Source organism: Eptatretus burgeri, chromosome 11, assembly GCF_056783735.1.
Source record: "Eptatretus burgeri isolate ZD-2024b chromosome 11, Ebu_testis_v1, whole genome shotgun sequence".
NCBI lineage: Eukaryota > Metazoa > Chordata > Myxini > Myxiniformes > Myxinidae > Eptatretus > Eptatretus burgeri.
The window spans coordinates 67,657,993-67,682,847 of NC_140971.1; the positions used below are offsets into that span (position 1 = coordinate 67,657,993).

The following is a 24,855-nucleotide window of genomic DNA, read 5'->3' on the forward strand; positions in this document are numbered from 1 at the left end:
CATCAAAATGTATTTTGGCATAGACTTTGTTAAACCTTTTAAATGCATTTCTGCCGCCTTCTTGTATTTTGCTTTTGGTGTCATTTGTTCTTTCTCTTTCCCTTTTTCCCCCTCTCTCTATATTTCTGCAACCTTTGTTTTTATCTCTGCTGATAATCAGCAAAGTCCATCCATAACCAGGGCTCTCTTTTCATTGGGGCCAGTGTTCTTGCTTCGGTAATCAGCTGGCTCAGTCCTTGAGCAAATACCAGGAGTTTCTGAAAATGTCATCAGTACTGTCATCATGGATGCTCAAAGTGGAGGAGGAATCTGTGAAGGAGACAATGGACTTGGATGCACGGGAGATGCAGAAACATCTCGAGCAGACTAAGGTGTGTGTGACCTGGTCAAGCAGAACTTTTTTGAAGGGACATTACGCACACATCGGTGGTGGAGAGATAGCAGTAATCGCACAATACCATATTGAGTTAGTTTTAACATGAGCCCCTTTCACTGTTGGTGGGACATGCAGCAATTGTGTGCTACAAAGACTGTTGCTGCATCGATCCTGATCATTGAGATGTGTCTGTCTCACACCACCCTGTCTGTGGGCCAAACTAGCGGATTTGTATAGGCAGCTGGAATAATTACATTGATAAGATGCATAAATTGTTATGGCTACGTGCAGGCTGATGAAGCAGATTCTGGTGTTCATGACAGCCACCTTTGGGATAGGTCATATTTGCAGCATTATAGATCCGGGAACATTACCTTATCAACCTTTGTGGGCCAGCTTGTTCACGGATAGCACCATCCTTGAACAGGTGTTTCTGGCTGGTTGGATGGACATCATCAACACATGGATGAGACAATGCCCCACCCCCTCTCTCCCCATTTCCTCAGGTGAGCTAGTCCTGTCTCAGTGAAGAATGAATACTAAAAGGAGGATATAATGTCTCATGAGGCATGACCAGCTCACTCAGAGTGGGCGAGGGAGGATGAAGGTGGTTTGCTCCATTCTTGTGACAGACATCTAGCCATAAATATGTTCAAGGATGGTGCTCCCCCCAGGCAAGCTTTACCATCAATGTTGAGAATGTAATGTCCTTGTACCTGTAATACTACAGTATGACATCTTATAGGGGGCTGTTATGAGCATCAGGATCTGCATTGTCAGTCTGCACATAGCCAGAAGAGCTGATACTTTTTCAAAGTTGATTATGGTTGTTTAATGGAGTTAAATTCTTCTATATTATCCTCATCAGACATTTCATCTACAGTGTCATTTGAACAGGTTGAGGCCATCAGGCCAGTACAATGAATGAAATCAAAATTCTTACCATCAACCCACTCGAATAAGGACAGAATATCCGATACGATATGATAACACTGCCTGAGACTGGGATTTTCATTTCAATAAGGTGCATACACACAAAGTGTGGGGGGGGAGGGGTTCCCCAGAAAGGTATCTTCGAGCTGTCAAGCAGTCCATTGAGAAAACTCCCCGTTGCAAGGCAGCAGATGTTGCAGAGGAGGTCCAGGTTAGCTCAAGAACTGCCGTGCGGTACTTTCATCAACTGGGCTACTATGGGAGAGCAGCTAGGAGAAAACCTCTTCTTAGACCAGCCAACATTCAAAGGAGAAAGAAGTGGGCTCACAAGATGGCCAACAGACCCTTGGAGTTTTGTCAAACTAAATTTTTTCAGATGAGTCCCAATTTGCTCAATTTTCTGACAGTGGATGCATATGGTCTGGAGACTTCCCAGTCAAGAGTTTTCTTTGAGCTGATTGTAGCCAACTGTGAAACACGGTGGTTTTTCAGTGATGGTGTGGGGAGCAATCTGGAACGCTGGTCGGTCAGAGCTTGAGGAGTGTGTTGGCAACATCAACACTACAACACACATTTCTATCCTTGATGACGGACGACTCCTTGTCTTCTCCACTGGTCAGATGGTCAAAAACAACACTCTGTTCATGGAAGATGGAGCTCTATGGTACACTACAAAAAAGACCAAAGAATGGCAGGACAGCAATGGGATCAAGCGACTTCCACGGCCAAGTCAGTCTCCTGGCATAAATCTCATTGAACACCTCTGGGCTATATTGGATCGAGCTGTGTGGAAAAATTCCAGGAAACCAACATCACGAGCAGAATTGCTAACCCGTTTGCGTGAAGCCTGGGCACAAATCCCACAACAGAAAATTTTAGAACTTGTTAGTTCGATGCCTGAAAGAGTAAAAGCGTTGAAATCTGCAAATGGCAAGTCTACAAAATATGAGAGTAGAGTATGCATTAAAATGAATCAAATATACTTCAAATGTTCAATAAATAAATTCTCCAAAAATCATGGTGTTGATTTACTTCTGTCATGTCTCTGTATGTTCACTCCCTCCTCTCTGCTTTTCCTGTCTTCTCCCAAGGTCCTTCCTTGACTGTACTTTCCCTTTCTCTTCTGCTCTTTTAAATTTCACCCCTCCTCACCATGTGTACATAATATATAGATTTCTGCTTGTTAATGACTAATTTTCTAACAAATTATTCGATTGCCACAGTAGTAACTAGAAGGGCACTTGGTGCAGCGCATACCTCTGCCACGTAATGCCTGATCCACAAGAACGTATCAGGTCCAATACATTTTTGAAATGTCATGCTATATATCGTTTTTGAGCTCTCTCTCTCAATGTTGAAGAATCACTTTAAAATTTTAATAAATCTCGTATCCAGATCCGGATTCGGATCTTCACCAAAATCGAATCAATTTGTCATGGTCACACACCCAACCTGTCCACCAAGTTTTATCCGAATCCATCCCAAACTTTCTGAGATATCATGCTCTATATTAGTTTAGCCCTATCTCTCAAGTCTCAATGGTGAAAAATCACTTTAAAAATTCTAGTGGTCGGATCCGGATTCGGATCTTCACCAAAATCTAATCAGTTCGTCCTCGTCACATACCCAACTTGCCCACCAAATTTCATCTGGATCTGTGCACAACTTTTTGAGATATCCTGCACAAAAGCAGATAAACAGACAGAGGTGAAAACGTGCCCTCCTCCACCTTCAGTGGCGGAGGTAATATCTTAATGGCAGAGATTTATACACTTCCTTCATGTCACTCTTAGTTCTAAGTTAGAGATATTACATACTGAACCACAGACCACATTTATTATTGATTAGATTGCTCTGTGAACTGTCATTTTTCTGCTCTCAATGTGGATGTGTAATGGTCCTTCACCAACCTCTTATTACTGGAGCTGATTACCTCTGCTTTCAATTTCATGAAACTGATGTAACTGCACTTGATACCATTTGCAGTCTCTACAGGCAGACCTGACTGCTCAGGAGCAACCGTTAGAGCAGCTCAAACACATGGGTCACGACCTGCTGGACATGGGCCAAGATCTCCCATTGAACAATGACCACATTCATCAAACAATGGGTAACTGCTCACAATACCACATGTAGCCCAATATTCACTTAGCTTCTATCCTGTGTATACATTCAATGTTTTGATAAAATTATTTCCTCTCTTTTCCCACTTATTGGACAGATGAGACTGAAACACGGCTCAGGACACTGTCCCAAGATGCTGCAGATCGTGTGGAAAGGCTGCAGGTCTCCATGGCTCATTCCCTCTGCCTCAGTGATGACCTGGAACAACTCGAGGCTTGGCTAACCCAAACTGAGGCTGAACTCAAAACAAGCTGTAGGGGACCGATCAACTCAGCTGCTGTGAAGCAGGTGACAGAGAGGAATATGGTAAGGAGGCAATGAGATTGGAAGCTTTGAACACTGTCATTTTCATTTGTCCATGGTTTATGAAGGTACGCTCCTCTTTCCAGGTGCTTCAGCAGGAACTGGACACACGACAGGACAGCCTGGAGGTGATTAAAAAAAAACTATCTGCATTGAGTTCATCTGGAGATGCTGTGTCACCTCCAGGAATCGAGAAGCGATTTCAGCAATGCCAAGATGATGTTCAATCCATCTGCACAAGGCTCAAGGTGGGATTATAGTATAGGCTCTGGGGGGTGGGTGTTTGTGTACATGACTCTTTTAGAGCATCACTCTATTTTTTTTTTTGTTCTATATGACAAGACCTTCAAAACAAGTTTGGGTAACACCTCCAGATCAAGTACGTTTTCTCTGTAGGGTCCATCTTGGATTCGCAGTTGGCTACCAGCAAACTATAATTGAACCAAAATGCCCATATTGGGTTTAGATGGAATGAATCATTAGTAAAATCCATAAATTATTCATTTTGATTTACTTCAATTACTTATGCATTGCTTAACACATTTTAGCATGATTTATTCTCTTAAAACTTGGTTCACAGTAGAAAATGAACATATTTTACGTAATTTTAGCCAAAAATAGTCAAAAATAGCTTTCAACTTGAAAGTAGCTCAAAGTTTGATGGTCTCTGAATGACTTAATATTGTAAGTAGAGCTATAAAATTTGGCCAAAAGTTTCATTATTAAGTTCTCTGAGCAATTCAATTTTCATATTCTCACAATGGGGCTATGTGTGATGACCACAGAGCTCATTGTAAACCAAAGTCACCCCTACCCCCAAATGGCCACTTTTGCAGTATTTCATCAAATGATGATATCCCCTTAATTAAATGCCATGGAAAGTTGTTTTTTATACTAAATATAGGTTATTGACCCCAAGGAATTCATTGGTAACATTTTTGTATTTTTTTAGCTGATCTAATTCACATAATCCCAAGATTTTCCTCAAAATGACTGCCAAAATAATGAAAAGTAGACATTATCTGACATTGAAGCTTTAATTAATGGTCTAAAACAGTGATGTGCATATGCTTCAATCCTACAGAGACTATATTGAGACACTCATCTTAATTAGATGGAGGGGAACTTGGGACACAACCACATACCGGGGCAAGGTCAAGTACCAAAAGATTTCCATGTTTTATTTCTAACCATCACACCATGTTTAGAATGAGATGGGCTTTTCCCCGATAAAGGTAATACTGTGATGACAATGCTGTTCGGGTCTATTTGACCTTGACCCCATTGTTCGAGGCCAACCACCATGTAAACAAAAGATTCCATATGTTATTTCCCATTTATTCATAACACATATATGTAACTGAGCCATCAGACCATTTTTTTTAGAAAGATAAGGAAATTTTTTTTACAAAGGGAACACTGTTGAGGGTCTATTTGACCTTGAATCCTTCACTCAAGGTCAAATATCAGGTGACCAAATGATTCCCCATATGTGATTTCCTATTAGCGTATAATACATACCTCAGCCCTCAGACCATTTTTAAGTAAATTACAGGGATATGAAAGTCTATGATGTCATTTTTGGGGATACCTAAGTGAGGTAAACTATGATGTCATTTTTGGGATACCTAAAGTGAGGTAAACTATGATGTCACTTCCTCTTGGCAACTGTATTTTCAAGAAAAATAAGCGAAAACAATGCTGCAAATATTCTTGAAAACTATCCAGGTACATGTATGTATGTCGTGAATTATGTAGTGTGTGTAATAATATTAGTACTAGCGGTATGTAGGTAATACTCAATATGTAATGTAGCATTTAGAACAAGTTATCTTGAATGCTGGATGAGTGATAATTCAAGAAAATATATCAACAACAAGTCAGGAACATATTGAGCTATTTGGCAGCAATGTGTATGTAACTAATAGTATTGATGTATGTGCACCACTGTATTAATGGTTGTGCATAAACCAGAACTTATTTCAATGTGTAAACATTAAAATTCTTAAATTAATATTGCATTTGATTTGTTTTAATAGATAGGCTTGAGGGAGTGGGAAGGATATTAAGTTAGAGTTTCAGCTTGAATATTGTTCTACATTCCGAATTTTCAATATTTTGGCAGCAATTTTGGAATTATAATAAGTAGATCAACTCCAAAAACTCCAAAAATGTAACCAATGAATTTCTTGTGGTCAAAAACCGATATATACATGTAGTATCAAAAATCAACTTCCCATGCCATTTCGTTGAGTAGATATCATCATTTGATGAAATACTGTAAAAGTGGCCATTTGGGGGCAGGGGTGACTTTAGTTTACAATGAGCTTTTTTCAATATTTTGGCAGCAATTTTGGAATTATGCGAAGTAGATCAACTGCAAAAACTACAAAAATTTTATCAATGAATTTCTTGGGGTCAATGACCTATATTTAGTACAAAAAATCAACTTCCCATGCCATTTAGTTGAGGGGATATCATCATTTGATGAAATTCCGTAAAAGTGGCCATTTGGGGGAAGGGGTGACTTTGGTTTACAATGAGCTCTATGGTCATAACCCATAGCCCCATTGTGATAATATAAAATTTGAATTGCTCAGAGAACTTAATAATGAAACTTTTGGCCAAATTTTATAGCTCTACTTACAATATTAAGTCATTCAGAGACCATAAAACTTTGAGCTACTTTCAAGTTGAAAGCTATTTTTGACTATTTTTGACTAAAATTACGTAAAATATGGTCATTTTCTGCTGTGAACCAAGTTTTAAGAGAATAAATCATGCTAAAATATGTTAAGCAATGCATAAGTAATTGAAGTAAATCAAAATGAATAATTTATGGATTTTACTAATGATTTATTCCATCTAAACCCAATATGGGCATTTTGGTTTAATTATGGTTTGCCGGTAGCCAACTGCGAATCCAAGATGGACCCTACAGAGAAAACGTACTTGATCTGGAGGTGTTACCCAAACCTTTTTTGAAGGTCTTGGCATATAGAACAAAAAAAATTAGGATAACGCTCTAAAAGAGTCATGTACACAAACACCCCCCCCCCACAGGAGTTTCACCAAGAAAGGATATTATGAGACTGGAATTTTTATTTCAATGAGAAAATGCATGAGCCAGGAGCTGAAAGTGGTCACTGAGAAACCAAATCTATGAAGGTAAGATGTGACCACCACTTGTATGTCTCCAGGCACGTGGAGATCGACTATACCACTTGTCTGAGAGACTTGAGATGTTTGATCAGGCTGCTAAGATGGTGGAGTCAGCCACGGAAAGGATCCATCAAGAACTCAGGACTTCAACAAATGGTCCAATAAGTCACATTGATCAAATATCTCAACACCTGAAGGTAGGCTGACACCAATATATCAGAAGGGATTAATGTGATGCAGTTTCGTTAAACAAACTCCATGGTATACGTGAACAAACTCGGTCATAAAATATGAATCCACATTCTTAGTTTATCCACCCTGAAACACAATTTTCAAGTGCTATAAGGAAACAGGCATTAGATGCTTTTATCTCATTGGGCTTCATTCAGTCATGCAAAAGAGTCAGTAATCGATGATGATAAAGTTAATTGTGTTTCTCTGTAGTTGGTGAGGCAGGATTTTATAGGGAGTCAGAAGTCCGTAGATTCACTGCGACTTGTGACTGAGCAGCTGGCCGATGTCAGTCCATTCACCGATGGCTCCTCTTTGGCACAATACTCTGTCGAGCTGGCAGACTCCTGGCTTTCAATCGCATCTGCACTCGATCGAAGGTCAGAATACATCCCTTTTTCACCTTAGCCTGGACATATCTGCACAAGCATTTTCAGATTATTTCTCTGAAATAAACTCAGAGTGGGTCCCGGTGTCCGACCGTCCGTCTTTTCCTCAAAAACTACCTGACCGATATGGACCAAATTTGCTACGATGCACCAGGACAGCAAGGTCTCATGGGGGTGTGTTGCCCATCTCGATCCGTCCTCTATAAGAGGCTGAAAAGGGGGGGTTTGCCTCAAATTCAGGTAATTTATTTTAAAATCTTCTCAGAAACTGATTGCCAGATGAAGACCAAACTCTTCATGAAACAAAAGGACCATACCGTTAACTTAACTTGTGCTCCCCATGACCATACCACTTCAACAAGGGGGGTGGGGGCATGGCCTTTTCCCCTTAATCTCTCATTTTTACCCCACCTGTTGGGGAAATAACCATTAGTCCTCCACGGGGCAATTTTTGATGTTGTGGGAACTTTACTCTTTCAGAAATTCTGCAGCATTTTTTCGATATATTTCTGTCATTCGCCATTTTAATAAGCAACTGGCATAGCAATGTCTGTGTTAATGCGTTAATACCACACTATGCAAGGATATAAGACATAATTCCATGAGATCACCAAATGTGTACTATAGCTTGTGTATTCGGGTATCCCCTCTTTTAACAATCCCTCAACCAAAACCATTAATACTGTGCAATGAATTAGCATAACCATCATTATCGCATATCAAAATCAGTTACGTACAGTATATGCAAGCATTTGGAAAATATCCTTGACATGTGGAAAAAAAAAAGAGTGATATTTAAAATGACGACAACAACAATAACAACAATGGTGCATGATTAGCTTAAAATTTATTTTGTGAGGATTAGTTGCTGTCTCGTTTTCTATATGTCATATAAGACCATTGTTGTGTGCCTACAGGGAGGAGGCAATGGCGTCCTACAGGGAAAGCCTGGAGGAATTCTCACAAACAAAATCACAGTTACTCTTATGGTTTGATGATGTTGAGAAAAATATTCCATCTAAGCATGGCAGATTCTCCACAAATGAACTTCAAAAACAGCTTGATGACGTCAAGGTTGAGCACACCATTACAACTTTTCCTTTCTCGCTGCGGAATTATAGAGATTTATGGTGCTTTAAAGTAATATGAGGCCACTACTGTGATGGGGTTAGATGGACACACAATTGTACAGATTGCTCTCTTCTCACAGGATGTGCTCAGTCAGTGGGGTGTAAAGAAGGGATTGGTGTCTCAGCTGGAGAAGCAGGGGCTGAATGTGGAAACACTTTTTTTGACTTTGACGTATGTCATCACAAGCCCAGGATCTCCATCCAAACACGGTCAGTACAATGGAATAGATCATTATGGGGATGTCATAAACAGTTTTTGGCCTCGTTGTTTTTATCCTTGAAAACTTGAAGAATAATAATCCTTGAAAACACAGTACCTTGTTTATCCTAAGTGATTGTGTTTTGATTGTGTCCTCTCTGTCCATTTTTTTCTCAAGTTGCACAACATGAAGTAGATGCAGAAACTACAGATAAAATGTTCAATGGTCATCTGTTGAGTCAAGGTAAGATATTGTACTGATAATTTTTACGTCACTCTTGGGTCGCATACCGAGAGTCTGCCATTAAATTGCTCATCCATCATACTAATGTCTTGATGTTCTGATAAATGTGAGTTTTAATCCAATTTATCACTATTGCTAAACTAGTGGATTCTTTCATTTTACCCCAATGATTAAACAACCAATCTTCCTCAATAAATGATATCAAGAACCACCTTTAGGTGCTCCATGTTAACTCCATTCTCATTTTACTCAGATGCTCAAGCCATTTCTGAAGGTGTAGAGTCAGTCAGGAAGCGTTATGATCTGCTCGGGAACAACTTGCTGGAGCGCCAGGCGTACCTTTCTACGGTTTTACAGAAAACCATTTGGCTGCTTGAAGAGTCGCAGGCCGTGCTCGAATGGCTAGGCCAGCAAGAGGCGGAAATGGCTCTTTGGGAAGATTCCTCTGCTGAGGGTCCCACTGCAAGAGCCAATAGCGAAAGGATCAAGGTAAATCGAAGGTGGAACATAAATTGTTGTCGTTCCACTTGTGAAGTATGAGTGTTAAAGGAATGTGTTTAGAAATTAGGGAGTAAGTTCAACAACCATTATTCAATACTACTAGCCAAACCCGTGCTCTGCGCGAAGCTTCGAAAGTGAGGGTCCGTGAGGACGTCAATATATCCAGTGTTCACAATGTGAGTTATCGCATTTCTTTATATACAATGTTTCTTGTTTCATTTTTTGTGTCAAATTCACCTTCTGAGGTAGTCAGCAGGTGTAGAAGAGGGTTTTACATTGCAGATGCTGTTTTCTCGGAGTGGCATTACGCCTCTTAGCGGTGACAGTCTGTCGACGACAGACGTAATGACGTCGGCGAATGACCGATGATGTCATGACGTCATTACGCTTCTCAGCGGTGACGTCACACGTCGCCATGTAAAAATTAGAAAATCGCCAAAAATTCCCAAACCTGTCCATCTGGCACGATCTCACATAGCCCATGCTGTTCATTAGACCACAGACCACCCGCATGCCGAAAGTGGCGACAATCCATCCGGCAGTTTCGGAGGAGAAACGTCAAATTACGCGCAGACGTTAACAGAAATAATATATCGGATTTTCCTTTTTTTCTTTCCTTCACATAATCATTAATCTTTCTGAACCAACCAAACTGGATTTTTTTATTTCTGATATTATTACTCGTACCAGCAGGGACCCACATTTGCTGACGTCAAGTTGTCACATTCTACATTACGGAACATCGGCGTAATGTAGAATGTGACACTTCAAGTCCTCAACTCCCCTCCCCCTTACAGATACCAAGCCATCAACTCCCCCCCCCCCTCCACCCCCGCCCCATCTCAAAACCCAAGTCCTTAACCTCCACCTAACAAACGCAAATAATCAAGCCCCGGCGCACTCCAAGCCTTCAACCCCCACCCCCCACTCCGTTCCCCACCACAACTCAAGCCCCCTACTCCCCCCCAAAGCCTCAACCTCCTCCATCCAACTCTGTTCCATCTTTGCTCTCCCCCTCTTCCCAACCCCAACTCTCTGTCCTCCCCTCTCCCTCCTCCCACTCATCAGAGCAAAAATACATTCTCACGTCGATCATTACATATTTCTTCATTACCTCATCAACACTGCGGAATATTTAATTATTTCCCTTCCCGTATCATGCTATCACCGACTCTTTTTATCTTTTTTTTGTATATTTGTATACATTATCGAGACTCTTATGAGAGCTTCACACAAAAAAAACTTCACAGAGTTCACAGAAACACCGAATCCTGACAAACAGCATCAAAGTGGTCGCACCATCCAACTGATCTGGGTGCTTTGAGCAGGTTTGTGGGCATGTTTGCCATGTTACCGTGTTCAGGTTGAACGCCAGAGCCAGTCAGGAGATGCGGTTTTAAGTACCGTGTGCCTGATCACCCAAATTAGTGACCCAATGATTAATTGTAGTTATTAATTGTAGATAATTAACCCAATGATTAATTAATTAATTAACCCAATAATTAGTGACCCAATGTAAGTGACCTGGCTGCTCAAATGCAGGCACGTTTTTGTGGTGGGCACGAATCACCACTACACCCAATCAGTACTTTTAATGGACATTTGTAGTCAATGTAGCTCATGATCAAAACCCTGAAACCACTCCAAGACCAAGGGATTTCATAATGTGGTATTTGGAAACAGGCAAAAAGGGTGGGAATGCAAGAAGCAATGCAATATTTTTTATTGGAATTTAGCATAAACAAGGCTGAGAGCCACTAAATGTGAAGGGCTACACAGAAAAATTACCCCCGTGCGGGAGTGACGGTCATCTCTGCGAGAAAATATATAGCCTCCTGAAGGTAGGGCAGTTTTTGCAAACTTTGAAGTCACGTGACGCGAAAACGAAAGCGAATATCGAAAATCCGGCCCAACCAAATTTAGATATTGTCCCATAGATTCATATGCTACAATAAAATTCAAGATCGCTTGAGAAATGTAGGAGGAGATAGATTTTGAAAATCGTCATTTTCGCATTTTTTGCCAACTTTGAAGTCACGTGACACGAAAGCGAATATCGAAAATCCGGCCCGATCAAAATTTAGATATTGTCCCATAGATTCATATGCTACAATCAAATTCAAGATCGCTTGAGAAATGGCGGAGGAGATAGAATTTGAAAATCGTCATTTTCGCAACTTCAAAGGCCTCGTGACCTTGACCTTGACCTTCGGTGACCTTGAAAGTCATACAATCGTGTACGTCTCATCGACCTCTATCAGGATCACTAATGACCAGATCTCCCGCTTCAACTTCATTGTGAACGGACGGACGGACGGACGGACGGATCGTCACCTCTCCTCTCAACACCAATATTATTAGGTCATGCTCGAAGAGATGACCTAAAAAGGAGGAAAACCTGGCAAAACCTTCACTACATCATGAAACAAGGAAACTTCTTCACAGGATCACTGTGCAGGAGGGGTAACTCGGCCAGTCCGAAAAAAAAAAAAATTTCCTTCTCCCATTGGATGTTTGATGATTTACTATCTACAAATAAACCCTGTATGTGCCCCAAGCAATGAACGAGCGGGAGGGCTCCTTAATTATCAATAACCTTAAAAGCCTCAGATATTCCACAGAAGAAGAACCAGAAGAATGACAATACTGAAATACCAGTACTGCGTCCAATGGGACGCAGCAAGACCCAAGTGAAATATTTGGCACGCCGGGAACAGTTTGTTATGCAAACATGAGTTGGCACAAAGGAAAAGGGTCCGAGCATGGTCTGTGGTGGGTGCTGGTAGAAAACGGCCATTCTGCAGGAAGGGGGCATCTCGACAAAGGCACCTGGAAATCATGCGCATCTCTTCCCATCAAGTTTCCAAGCATCTCTCCGCCCCCATGATTCCCATCAAAATTTATGGTCTAAGCTACCACGTCTGTCTGTGATACCACTGACCCCACTCGCTCGGCTGTGAATGGCCCGCTGGACTAATCCGTGGGTGGGGCATTCAGCTATGACCTCTCACCTGCATCAGTGATGTGGGGCGTGATGGCGGCTTCCCCACCTGAACTCATGCCGATGGCCTGGCTGATAGTTTACAGGACATTTAGGATAGATAACAAGGGTTAAAACATAAAAAGGTATCACAGGGAAGCGGTTTTAGATGCACACACATGTCAGGCAGGAAGACACAGCAGCTTTCCATACATATAACGATGCATAATATTATATCACAATAATATTACCTCACGCTTATTCAAATACATGCACTTTGGAAATAATGATCATTATACTTTGCAAAGTTAAGCCCTTTAGGGCATTCCCACAACACTACCCCAACCTTCCTTCTTCAGACACTCCCGAGTCTGCGTCCAGGAGTACCAGTGTGAGGTCCGTCTCCACTTACCATACAATACAGTTCCCTGTCCTTGTCTAAAAACCATGTGCAATGATCAAAAACAGTTCATTCATAGTCTAATTCACTGTTCCATTAATCCTTCGCATTCACTCACTAATACACGTAACTTATACTTTATGCCCCAGTTATTTGTTTAACTATGTACAAATGTGGTTGGGAGGGTGTAAGTGTTCCAGGATGGGCCTTTTCCTCTTTTCTCCTAAGAGTTCAGGAAGTCCATTCTTTCTTGTTCCTCCCTAACTGATAGCACCTCTCTACCCAACACTGTTCCTGAGGGCCCTGGGTCTTGGCACTTCAAGCATTCTGGGACACTAACTTGGCGGCATTTTATTTTACCACTCCGGGTCTTCCACAACACCTGGGGGGGGGGGGGGGAGCATGTCCATCTCTTCCTAACTACAGTGCATACAGAAAGTCTACACCCCTTTCAAAATTTTCACCTTTTGTTGCGTTTCCTGCCTGGAATTAAATTGCATTAAATCAGACTTTTACACCTTTATTTACACATCATAACCCACAACTTCCAAGTGAAAATCAAATTCTACAAATTTCAGAAAATTAATTAAAAGCACACAACTAGCATATCTTGGTTGGATAAGTGTCCACCCTCTTGGGTTAATACTTGGTGGAAGCACCTTTGACAGCAATTACAACTGTGTCTGTTGGGATAGGTCTCTTCCAACTTTGCACACCTTGATTGGGCAATGTTTTCCCATTCTTCTGTACAAAACTGTTCAAGCTCAGTTAATTTGCATGCAGAGTATTGATGGACAGCAATCTTCAAGTCATGCCACAGATTTTTGGTTGGATTTAGGTCAGGGCTCTGACTGGGCCACTCAAGAACATTTATCTGTTTGTTCCTTAGCCACTGCAGTGTAGCTTTGGTTGTGTACTTCGAGTCGTCATGCTGAAAGGTGAACTTCCGTTCCAATTTCAGCTTTCTTGCAGAGTGCAGCAGGCTTTTCTGTATTTTACTCCATCCATTTTCCATTCTATCCTGACAAATACCCCAGTCCCTGCTGTTGAGAAACATCCCCATAACATGATGCTGCCACCACCATGCTTCACAATAGGGATGGTGTTCTTTGGGTGTTGTGCTGTGTTGGATTTGCACCAAATGTAACATTTTGCATTTAGGCCAAAAGTTCCATCTTGGTTTCATCAGACCACAATTTTTTTTTTGCCACATGGCTTCAGAATCTCCAGAGTGGTTTTTTGCACACCCGAAATGGGACTCAAGGTGGGCTTTTTTGAGTAATGGCTTCCCTCTTGCCACCCTCCCATACAGGTGAGACTTGTGGAGTGCTTGGGATGTTGTTGTCACATGCACACAGTGATCAGTCTTTGCCATAAAGACCTGTAATTATTTCAAAGTTGTTATTGGCCTCTTGGTGGCCTCTCTAATCAGTCTCCTCCTTGCTTGATCATCCAGTTTGGAGGGATGGCCTGATGTAGGCAGAGTCTTGATGGTACCATATGCCTTCCATTTATTAATGATTGTCTTGACTGTGCTCCAAGGGATATTCAAGGCCTTTGAATTGTTTTTATACCCATCCCCGAGCTGTGCCTGTCCACAACTTTATCCCGGAGGTCTTTTGAAACCTCTTTGGGTCTCATGGTTCAGCCTTTGCTGTGAAATGCACGACCCAGCAGAGGACACCTCCAGGAACAGCTGATTTCATTCTGAAATAATCAGAATCACGACAATTTAACACAGTTGGATGCTAATTAACTTGCTATGCTATTGTAAAGCAGTTGGACACCTCTCAACCAAGATATTCTAGTTTTGTATTTTTAATTAATTTTCTGAAATTTGTAGAATTTGTTTTTCACTTGGAAGTTGGGGGTTGCACTATGTAAATGAAGGTGGGAAAAGTCTGATTTAATGTAATTTTATTCCAGACTATAATGCAACAAAAGGTGAACATTTTGAAAGCGGGTGTAGACTTTCTACCGGCACTGTGTACTCTGTGGATCCTTGATTTGTGCTCCATCAGGCGGCACCCCTGGTTTGTCACTCAGCTCAATCGTGGGACCGTGCTTTCTAACACAGTGGGAAGTCACCCTGGTACTGTCCCTTACCAGTTCGCTACATGTGGCAACTCTCCTGGGAGAATTCGTTCTGTCTCCTTTATGTCCATACTTGTACACACTCCCCTGTATTCACACTCATTCACACTCATCCCCACTCTCGCTGGCATGCACGGCCTGCATGACTTCAACCTCCCATGCCAGAAGCTTAACTGGCACAGAGGTGCACGTCTCGCTGACTGGCGGTTAGATCTCCACTGTGCATATCCATGTAGCGGCTTTGGAAGCAGGAGCAGGCAACTCATGTGTGGACTCCATCCCACTCCTGGCAGCAATGTTATCGTTGCCAGACTCGTCCCAATCGCCTGGTCCAAATCCCGTCAAACAGCATCAAACGGTCATGCCAGCAAACTGATCCGGGCGCTCTGGGCAGATACCCGGGCCTGTTTGCCACATTTCCATGCTCAGGTGGAAATTCAGAGCCAGTCGGTAGACGCTCTGATAAGTACTGTGTGTTAGCAACCCAAGCAGTGACCACTTTGATGCAGGCGCTTTCAACAATACAAAATGTAATTTAGTACAGAACTATATTTACTCAGGACATGGCCATAATTGCAGAGCAAGAGTTGTGTGTGTGTGTGTGTGTGTGTGTGTGTGTGCGTGTGTGTGTGTGTGTGTGTGTGCGTGTGTGCGTGTGTGCGTGTGCGCGTGTGCGCGTGTGCGCGTGTGCGCGTGTGCGCGTGCGTGCGTGCGTGCGTGCGTGATATCAAGCTCTGTCCCAAATTTGGGGATTCCAACTGCTCATATTGTCGCGTTATTGTTCCGACAAACACAGACGCGTTGATCACAAAACTCATGCAGGAAGCACATCAAAAGAGTTAGCAGGCACAAATACAGTGCCTTCAGAAAGTATTCACACTTTTTCACATTTTGTTGTGTTACAGACCGAACTTAAAATGAATTAAATTTAAATTTTTTGTCACTGATCTCCACAAAATACCCCATCATGACGAAGTGAAAACATGTTTTTGGAAATTTTTATAAATCAATTAAAAATGAAAAGCTGAAATGTCTTGTGTCAATAAGTATTCAACCCCCTGTGTCAATACTTTTGTAGAAGTGCCTTTGGCAGCGATTACTACTTCGAGTCTTCTTGGGTACGTCTGTATCAGCTTTACATATCTAGATTTGGGGATTTTCTCCCAGTCTTCCTTGCATATTTACTCAAGCTCTGTCATGTTGGATGGGGAGCGTTGGTGCAAAGCAATCTTCAAGTCTTTCCACAGATTCTCAATGGTGTTCAAGTCTGGGCTTTGGCTGGACCACTCAAGGACTTTCACATTCTTGTTCTGAAGCCATTCCAGTGTTGCTTTGCCTGTATGCTTGGGGTCATTCTCATGTTGGAACGTAAGTCTTTGCCACAGTCTAAGGTCTTTTGCACTCTGAAGCAGGTTCTCCTCAAAGATTTGCCTGTGTTTGGCTCCATTCATCATTCCCTCTATCCTCACAAGTCTCTCAGTCCCTGCCACTGAAAAGCATCCCCATATCATGATGCTGCCACCACCATCCTTCATGGTAGGGACTTCTCCCATTGGATGTTTGATGTTTGATGATGGGTGATGGGTGATGTGTAAGATGGGTAATATAAGATGCAAGATGGGTGATGAGCTGTGCTTGGTTTCTGCCAGACGTAGTGCTTTGCATTCAGGCGAAAGAGTTCAATTTTCATCTCATCAGACCACAGAAAATTTTTCCTCATGCTCTCAGCACATGCCTTTTTGCAAACTCCAGGTTTGCTGTCATGTGTCTTTTTCTCAAGAGTGGCTTCAATCTAGCCATTCTTCTATAAAGCCCCGATTTGTGAAGTGCTGCCAAGATTGTTGTCCTTGCAGCAGGTTCTCCCATCTCAACCAAACAGCCCTGTACTTCTGTCAGACTGGTCATTGGGTTCTTGGTAACCCCCCTAACCAAGGTCCTTCTTGCCCAGTTGGTCGGTTTGATCGGACAGCCAGCTCTCGGAAGAGTCTGGGTAATTCCATATTCTTCCCATTTCCTGATGATGGAGCTCATTGTACTCTGAGGAACTTTCAACACTAGAAATTGTTTTATACCCTTCCCAAGATCGATGCCTCCTCACAATTCTATCCCGGAGCTCAATGGACAGCTCCTTGAACTTCCTGGAAGAGTTTTTGCTCGGACATGCACTTTCAGCTGTGGGACCTCATATAGAAAGGTGTGTTTCTTTCTACATCAATTGAATTGGCCACAGGTGAACTCCAATCAAGTTGTAGATCCGTCTCAAGGATGACAAGAGGAAATTGGATGCACCTGAGCTCATAGCAAGGGGGTTGAATACTTATTGACACAGGACATTTCAGATTTTCATTTTTAGTTACTTTGTAGAAATTTCGAAAAACATGTTTTCCATTTGTTATTATGGGGTATTTTGTGTAGATCAGTGACAAAAAATTTAAATTTAATCCATTTTAAATTCCAAAATTAAATTTTTGTTAGCACAACAAAATGTGACAAAAGTTGAGGGGTGTGAATCATAAAACTGTATACAAGACTGGAAAGGTTATGAGTGGTGCTAATTTGTCACCATCAAGCACCATCTAGGCCCACTCGTCGCAGATATATTTCTACTCGCGTGATAAATTCTAGGGAGATCTTGCATATTTAATGTTAAATTTGAGTTGAAAGTGAAAGCTGATGTGTACACTTTCTCACACTCGTGGGCCCGTTGGTCCAATGTACCAAATTTTCATTGGTCTTCACAACCTTGTTGCACACCCACCTGCTGTATTGCTTGAGCATATTAGCTTGCCTTTCACCAAGCCCAGATGTGCTTGGGGCCAACGTGGGGATTATATATATATATATATATATATATATATATATATATATATATATATATATATATATATATATATATATATATATATATATATATATATATATATATATATATATATATATGTTTCTTTTTATTGCCATATATAACTACTATTCTTATTCTTGTGGTAAACATTAATAGTGTTAATGTATATCTTCTTTGTTGCACTGTTATCAGTTTTTGTTTTATATTTTGTAATTGGAATTCCACGCCATGGTAGAAGGACGTGTTAAGCTGCTTTATATATCTTAACATGGTGTGTGTTTAAAACATGGGAATTCTCACAGATTTTTTTGTAGTATAGTCGAGTCTTAAAAGGTCTACATGATCGACAGTCTTAGCGGTCTTTTGGGTCATCAGGGACTTTCAGGACTTTTGGGTCCTCGGGAACTTTTGGGTCCTTGGGAACTTTTGGGACTTTTGGGTTCTCGGAAATTTTCTGTTCCTCGGGGACTTTGGGGTCCTGAGGGAATTTTTGGGACTTTTGGGTCCTTAGGGAAGTTTTGGGGATTTTCAGGTCCTTCGAGACTTTTGGGACGTTTTGGTCCTCAGGATCATTCGGGTCCTCAGGGATTTTTGGGCCCTTGGGGACTATTGGGACTTTTGGGTCTTTGGGGACTTTTTGGGACTTTTGGGTCCTCTGGGACTTTTGGTTCCTTGGGGACTTTTGGGTCCTCGGACTTTTGGGACATTTGGGTCCTCAGGGACTTTTTGGGATTTTCAGATCCTTAGGGACTTTTGGGTCATCGAACTTTTGGGAATTTTGGGTCATCGGGGACTTTATAGGACTTTTGGGTCCTTGTGGACTTTTGGGGACATTTTGGGTCCTCGTGGACTTTTGGGGACATTTTGGGTCCTCGGGGACTTTTGGGTCCTCAAGGACTTTTGGGACTTTTGAGCCCTTGGGGACTATTGGGACTTTTTGGGTCTTTGAGGACTTTTTGGGACTTTTGGTTCTTCAGGGACTTTAGGGTCCTCAGTGACTTTTTGGGACTTTTTTGGTCCTTGGGGACTTTCAGGTCCTTAGGGACTTTTGTGACTTTTGGGTTGTTGGTGACTTTTTGGGGACTTTTGGGTCCTCAGGGACTTTTGGGCCCTCAGTTTTCATGGTCTTTTTTGGGTCTTCGGTGACTTTTGGGTCTTTGGGGTCTGGGTTCTTCAGGGTGTTCACGGTCTTTTGGAGTCTTCAGGGTCTTTGGGGTTTTTGGGGTCTTGAGGGTCTTTGTGGTCTTCATAGTCGGGTTATCTTGGGGTCTTTGGGGTCTTGGAAGTCTTTGGGGTATTTTGGGGTCTGGTATTGGGGTTCTTTGGGGGTCTTCGGGGTCTTCAGAGTCTTTGGTTCTTGGGGGTCTTCGTGGTCTTGGGGGTCTTTGTTTATTTGGGGTTTTTGGGGGGGGTCTTTGGAGTCTTGGGTTCTTGGGAGGGCTTGGGGGTCTTGGGGGTCTTTGGGGGCTTTCAGAGTCTTGGGCTCTTTGGGGGTCTTGTGGGTCTTTTGGGGTCTTTGGGGTTTTGGGGGGGTCTTCGGGGTCTTAAAGGGTCTTCAAAGTTCGAAGAGTTCTTAGCAGTCTAAAGGGTCAAAAGGTGATAGACGTACGTAATTAATAGACAAAAAGTATGAACTTCCATTCACCTTCCCTCCATCTCTGTGAAATGTATTTGTTAATTTATATTATTCATACAGTCATCTCTTTCTTGCTCTCTGTGCAGAAGTTTACACTTGAGCTCGAAAAATCAACACCACGAGTGGACCTCCTCATTGAACAATTGAAGGATTGGTTGGAGACTTCACCCGAGGCTCCAGAGAGTGACATACTCAACAATCGTCTGCATGACATTGGTCAGGATTTCTGTTCTTTCATTTTAGTTCCTCCGTTGTACAATTCATTTTGCTTTCTTTGAATTTTTCTTCAGCACAATCCAGTTGCCCAAACTGTTTGAACAACTGATGGAGTTTCTTTTTTATGATTACATTTTAAACCCTTTGTTGTGCATCACAGCAACTAAAGCTCATGTTCGGCACACTTTATTCAGAGTCACGGTGGAGGAATGTGACCGTTGGTGCAGCAGAGCGTCAACGCAGGCTCGAGGAGTCGCGTGATCTTCATGTCACGTTCCAGAGTGTGCACATGCAACTCAGTCAGTGGCTGGCAGAAAAGAAACTCATGATTGGTGTTCTGGGGCCATTGGCACTGGACCCGAACATGCTGTCCAGTCAAAGGCAGCAAGTGCAGGTAGGCTTCAGACAGTGTAAGATATGATCACTTGGATTATTTTCTTCCATTTCCACTCAACCTAAGATAAATATTCTCATCGGACATATCAGTATACACATTCTCATCTCAGAATAATGTTTACAGTAGTTCATTATATTTTCTTGGAAATAATAGTCTTGAAGAGTTTGTTGTTTTTTTGATCTGAAAATTGTTGTCTTTAACACTCTTTGACTTTCTCAACAGTTCCTGCAAAAGGAGTTTCAGACACGGAAGACGCAAGTCGAACAGCTAACATGCATTGCTCATGAAATCTCCAGCGGTGGATCACCAGTAGATCAGAAACACAATGACAACAATAATTTTTCCACTCCCATCGAGGATCAACTTTCAGACGTAACAGCAGCATGGCATGACTCGTCTCAAAAACTCACTGAACGTGCTGATCACATTGACGCGGTGCTGAACACGAGTCAAACGTTTTCCTCCACCTTGGAAAAGATCTCAGATGAAACGCACAATCTTGCAAAGAGGCTCCAGCAGGTGTCGGGAGCAAGAGGTGCAGCCCAGGCTGAGGCAGTGAGCCAGCGACTTGCAGAAGCACAAGAAGTGCTGGATGGTGTAACAGCAATGACTGTACAATTGGTTGATGCTGAGCAATTATGCAAACGTCTATCAGTGCTGCTGCAAGAGCAGTACCTGCAGCAAGAGGTGCACAGGAGGTTTGAGGTTACACAGAAACCCTGGCAGCAACTACAAGAAAGTGCAGGTAAAGACACTGCATCTTGCAGCAGTTGCCCAGTTGAAAAGGTGTGCCTTATTTTCTCATAATTTTAAGTTCATACCCCAAAATATCCCACTTCCTTGTTAAAAATTAAAAAGCCATTTTCAACTCAAAGCTTGCATTACTTTGCTCTTCTTGAAGTAACACTTTTCTCTCTTTCTTTTCTTATGTCCTGTTCATTATTTGTTTTATGGCTGAAGTAAAGCATGTGGAGCAGCTGCAGATGACTCTTACAACCTCCTGCCAGTTTTCCCACTCCATGATGCAGTTGAAAGGCTGGCTCAAGGCCTGCCGAGAAGAGCAAAAGAAGCTACCTCCGATTTCAACTGACCTTGACATACTTGCGCAGGAGCTTGAGAAGCAAGAACAGATCCAAGATCAACTCAAGGGCCGGGAGGATGAATTCCAAGCCACACTGTCTGAGGGAACAGCTTTGCTGAAAAGCCTGCAACAAAGGCCAGAAGAGCAGGCAGTTGGAAGGCAGATGGAAGACCTGAAGAGTCAGTGGGAGGAGGTATCAGAGAAGGTGAGCTCAAGGAGGAAAGTGTTACATCATTGTTTGAAGAAGTCAGAGAAGCTAAAAGAGATGACAGAAGTAATATCTCACTATGTCAAGGAGCTCGAGGTTGGATTGAACCAGGAATGTGTAGCAACTTTAAAGAAGGAACAACTGGAAGTCCAACTGAAAGGTACTCGAGCCATCCAAGACAAGACAAATCAAATAGAAGAACTGCTTGAAGAACTGAATACAGCAGCTGATGATTTGTGTGACAGTTGTGAAGTGGGTGTTGAGTCAGTGACTGAAATGAAAACTATCTTGTCTCACAAAATAAGAAATGTGGTGTCACAATCCCAAACTCGTGTTAAGAAAATTGAAATAATTTATGAGAAGCTCAAGGAATTTGAGAGCAAGGCTGTGACAATTGAGGAAAAGCTTAGAAAGACAACCCGGATCCTTGAAAGGCATAGCTCCCATGAATTTGCATCCTTCCTTGAAGATAAAAATTTGGAAAAGATGAGGGCCTGTTGTGCTGAACTCGATGTTTTGGAGAAAGAGGCTAGTGTATTGCAGGTAACTGCTAAACAACTTGCAGAGGAGTCTGGGGATTCAACAGGTGGATCTCGCTTGGTAGAGCAAGCTCGTAGTCTTGCAAAGGAGGTCTTAGAGGCTCACGTCACTGCACAAAAGGCATGCTCGGTGATGGAGTCCCAGATACAGGGTTTGGATCGGGCACGTTGCTTGATGAAACAGTTATTAACAGAGCAGGCAGATCTTGGAGAAGAATTGGACGCAGTGGGGGCTTTGAGCCGTGGTCTGCCTGAGCTGAAATTGCGGCTGGAGGCACTGAATGAGTTGATACACAAAGCTGAAGAGCTCGGGACACGAGCAGATGAAGCGAGCAATGACTTTGAGCAGTTGCGCTCAGCCTTACCAGTTACCGGCTCAGAGGCCGTAGGCATGGAACGTGAGGTGAAAATGGTACAACGCAGGCATTCCCGACTCTTTGAACGGATATGTTGTGCACGAGAAGAAACCCAGACAACACTGAACAGAGTGGACGAGTTCCACAGGAAGGTGGATGAGGTGTCAAGACTGCTAAATGATGCTGAAAAGGAGGGTTTATCTCAAGATGCTGTTGGGACAGAGATCGAGGTCATCAACCAACAGCTGCAGCAGTTGCAGGTGTGTTTAGCCTGTGTGATGTTATATTTCCATGTGTAAGTCATGCCAACATCTAATTATATGATTTCAGGTTTCTGTTTACATCAAATTCCACACTGACAATGTGAAATATCTGCTCTTGGATACGTCACATTGAGGAACCTTTCTGTGCATCTTACTATGTATAATATGAGGAGTGTTTGTTTGTGTGTTCATTTGACCTCCATACACTCCTAAACCACTGGACGGAATGAATTGAAAACTGATGATTCTACTTGGGGTGTTCATGGGACGCTTTTAGTTGGTAAAAACAATTCCTCGTCTGGGGGTTCACGATGCGGTGATGACCACAATCTTCTCCATGTAAATGTGTGTCGTGTAGCAACACTTGGTGGAAGCCCTTATTTGATGTCCTAAAATATGCCGTAGATGTAAAAGTGTGGGAATTATCCTGTCCGAAAGGACGAGTTCTTTGCTAGTATTAATAATTACCAAGCACACTTGTTTAAATGTGCCCAATTCTTCCAGATCTTGCGACCAAAGTGGAGTCGAACTTGGTTAGTATCTCGATGGAAGGCCGGGGTGTTGTAAGAAGAGCTCATGTTGTTTGTAAGCTGAGGGGCTGTAGACTAGTTAATTTAGTAGCCTGCTCTCCTATGAGCCCTGTGGTCATGGAATTGTTGTCCGACACGGAGCTGAACTCAACAAAAAATTGTTATGCTCTGATTCACATGGGGCAAAAAAAGCCGGCTGTTCAATCTGCACTGAGGTTGTGGACATTAATAATCCTACATCCCCTCTTTATAAGAGTGCCATTGTGTGATTGTACCCTGACTAAATTCCTGGAGATTAAAGGGGTATGTTTTTCATTATAAAGGGATGTGGATATTAATTTTCATCAAGGTTTCATTTCCCTTCAATCCCGTGGAATCTGTTTCACCATATCACTGATAACAATCAGCCAGAAAGTCTCAACCTTTCCTCACCCAACCAGCATACATACTAATTCCAACGTTCCCTCCCCCTCTACCTTCTCTTTTCTTGTTCATTCATTCCCTCAATGTTTTTTCCCCACTGTCAGTTCGACATTGCTCTTCCATGAGCCTCGCTCCTGTAAACAAATAAATAAAAGGACGCTGACAATTGCGTTGGGAAATAGACGATAAGTTGATTGATACAATTAAGATAATGCAAATATGGATATAGTGCAGATGTGATGGGCCAAATGACCTCCTCCTGGGTCTTCTTCCAGCTTTGCACAATCATGATGCACCAATTGCCTCGACATTGCACGAATTGCAAGTAGACATCCTGTGTCTCGTGATGATATTACAAACAAGGTTTAATGTGAAATTCAGCAAAAGAACATCAGTTGAGAAAGAGCAAGAAGAAATGAAAACAAGCGTGTTTTGACAGAAGGGGGCGATGAAGAACAGTCTGTGTATACATGTCCAGGAATATAATTGTGTCACGGTTTAACGCGTCACGGTTTAGCACGTCACAATTTAGGATGTCACAGTTTTGACAGCAGCTTTTAATTTTTTTTATCTCTTCTGCACTGTTCTGAGGCTTGTAGAGGAGAATTTACTTATACAATCACTTGCAGGCCAACATGAATGACAAGGACATTAATCCATATGGTGTATTCTTTGGAACCTGCTTTCACTGCATGAGTCACAAGTCAAGAGGTCAGGTGGGAACATTAACAGGCCTATCCAAGGGCTTAATGCTTTTAAGGGGTCTTATTGGGGCTTGTAAATCCTGAGGGACAATAATCTGACCACAAACTAAAATCCTGACAAAAAGCACATGTCCTTCAGAGGGTTGTCATGGGGCTACTCTCCTATCGGCGGTAATTCGGATGTTCAAGGTGTGATGTGAGCAAGAGAGGGCTCAAAGTAAATAACCACTGCCTCCAAATTCACGTTAACTATCAAATAAAGTTTTAAGATGAGTAAAGGATAAAGCATGACTAAAACAACAACAACAATGGCAGCACACTTGAAGATTGTGGTTTGTTTGCCCACACTTTAAACATGCCCATTGCAGCCAAAACATGGCAGTGTGAAAAAGGCCGTGGTATCATTGAGTCACCGAAGACACATGGCGACCGACGGTTTCCATGGCACGCCTCAGGAAAGACAAATCACACTGTAGTAAAGGCGACAGCTGGGGCCATGTGCAAGGGATAGAGTGGCCTGATGGGCTGAGGTTGGCAGATGGTCTTTGTCTTTTGCTCCTGTGTTCATGGTCCGTGAATTTGTGGCTGGAGATG

The 24,855-nt window shown here is 42.3% G+C and overlaps 1 protein-coding gene across 1 annotated transcript in view; it reads left to right on the top strand.

The window, feature by feature from the left end:
- Positions 1-24,855, top strand: part of LOC147017282 (uncharacterized) — a 350,244-nt gene that overhangs the window by 222,214 nt on the left and 103,175 nt on the right. Inside the window, exons 48-61 of the mRNA XM_085847971.1 lie at positions 204-371; positions 3,296-3,419; positions 3,531-3,739; positions 3,823-3,984; positions 6,937-7,095; positions 7,343-7,509; positions 8,436-8,592; positions 8,729-8,858; positions 9,026-9,091; positions 9,345-9,580; positions 19,631-19,760; positions 19,955-20,154; positions 20,380-20,902; positions 21,118-22,601. Of these exons, the coding sequence (XP_085704097.1) occupies positions 204-371; positions 3,296-3,419; positions 3,531-3,739; positions 3,823-3,984; positions 6,937-7,095; positions 7,343-7,509; positions 8,436-8,592; positions 8,729-8,858; positions 9,026-9,091; positions 9,345-9,580; positions 19,631-19,760; positions 19,955-20,154; positions 20,380-20,902; positions 21,118-22,601 (3,915 nt within the window). The remainder of the gene's footprint in view (positions 1-203; positions 372-3,295; positions 3,420-3,530; positions 3,740-3,822; positions 3,985-6,936; positions 7,096-7,342; positions 7,510-8,435; positions 8,593-8,728; positions 8,859-9,025; positions 9,092-9,344; positions 9,581-19,630; positions 19,761-19,954; positions 20,155-20,379; positions 20,903-21,117; positions 22,602-24,855) is intronic.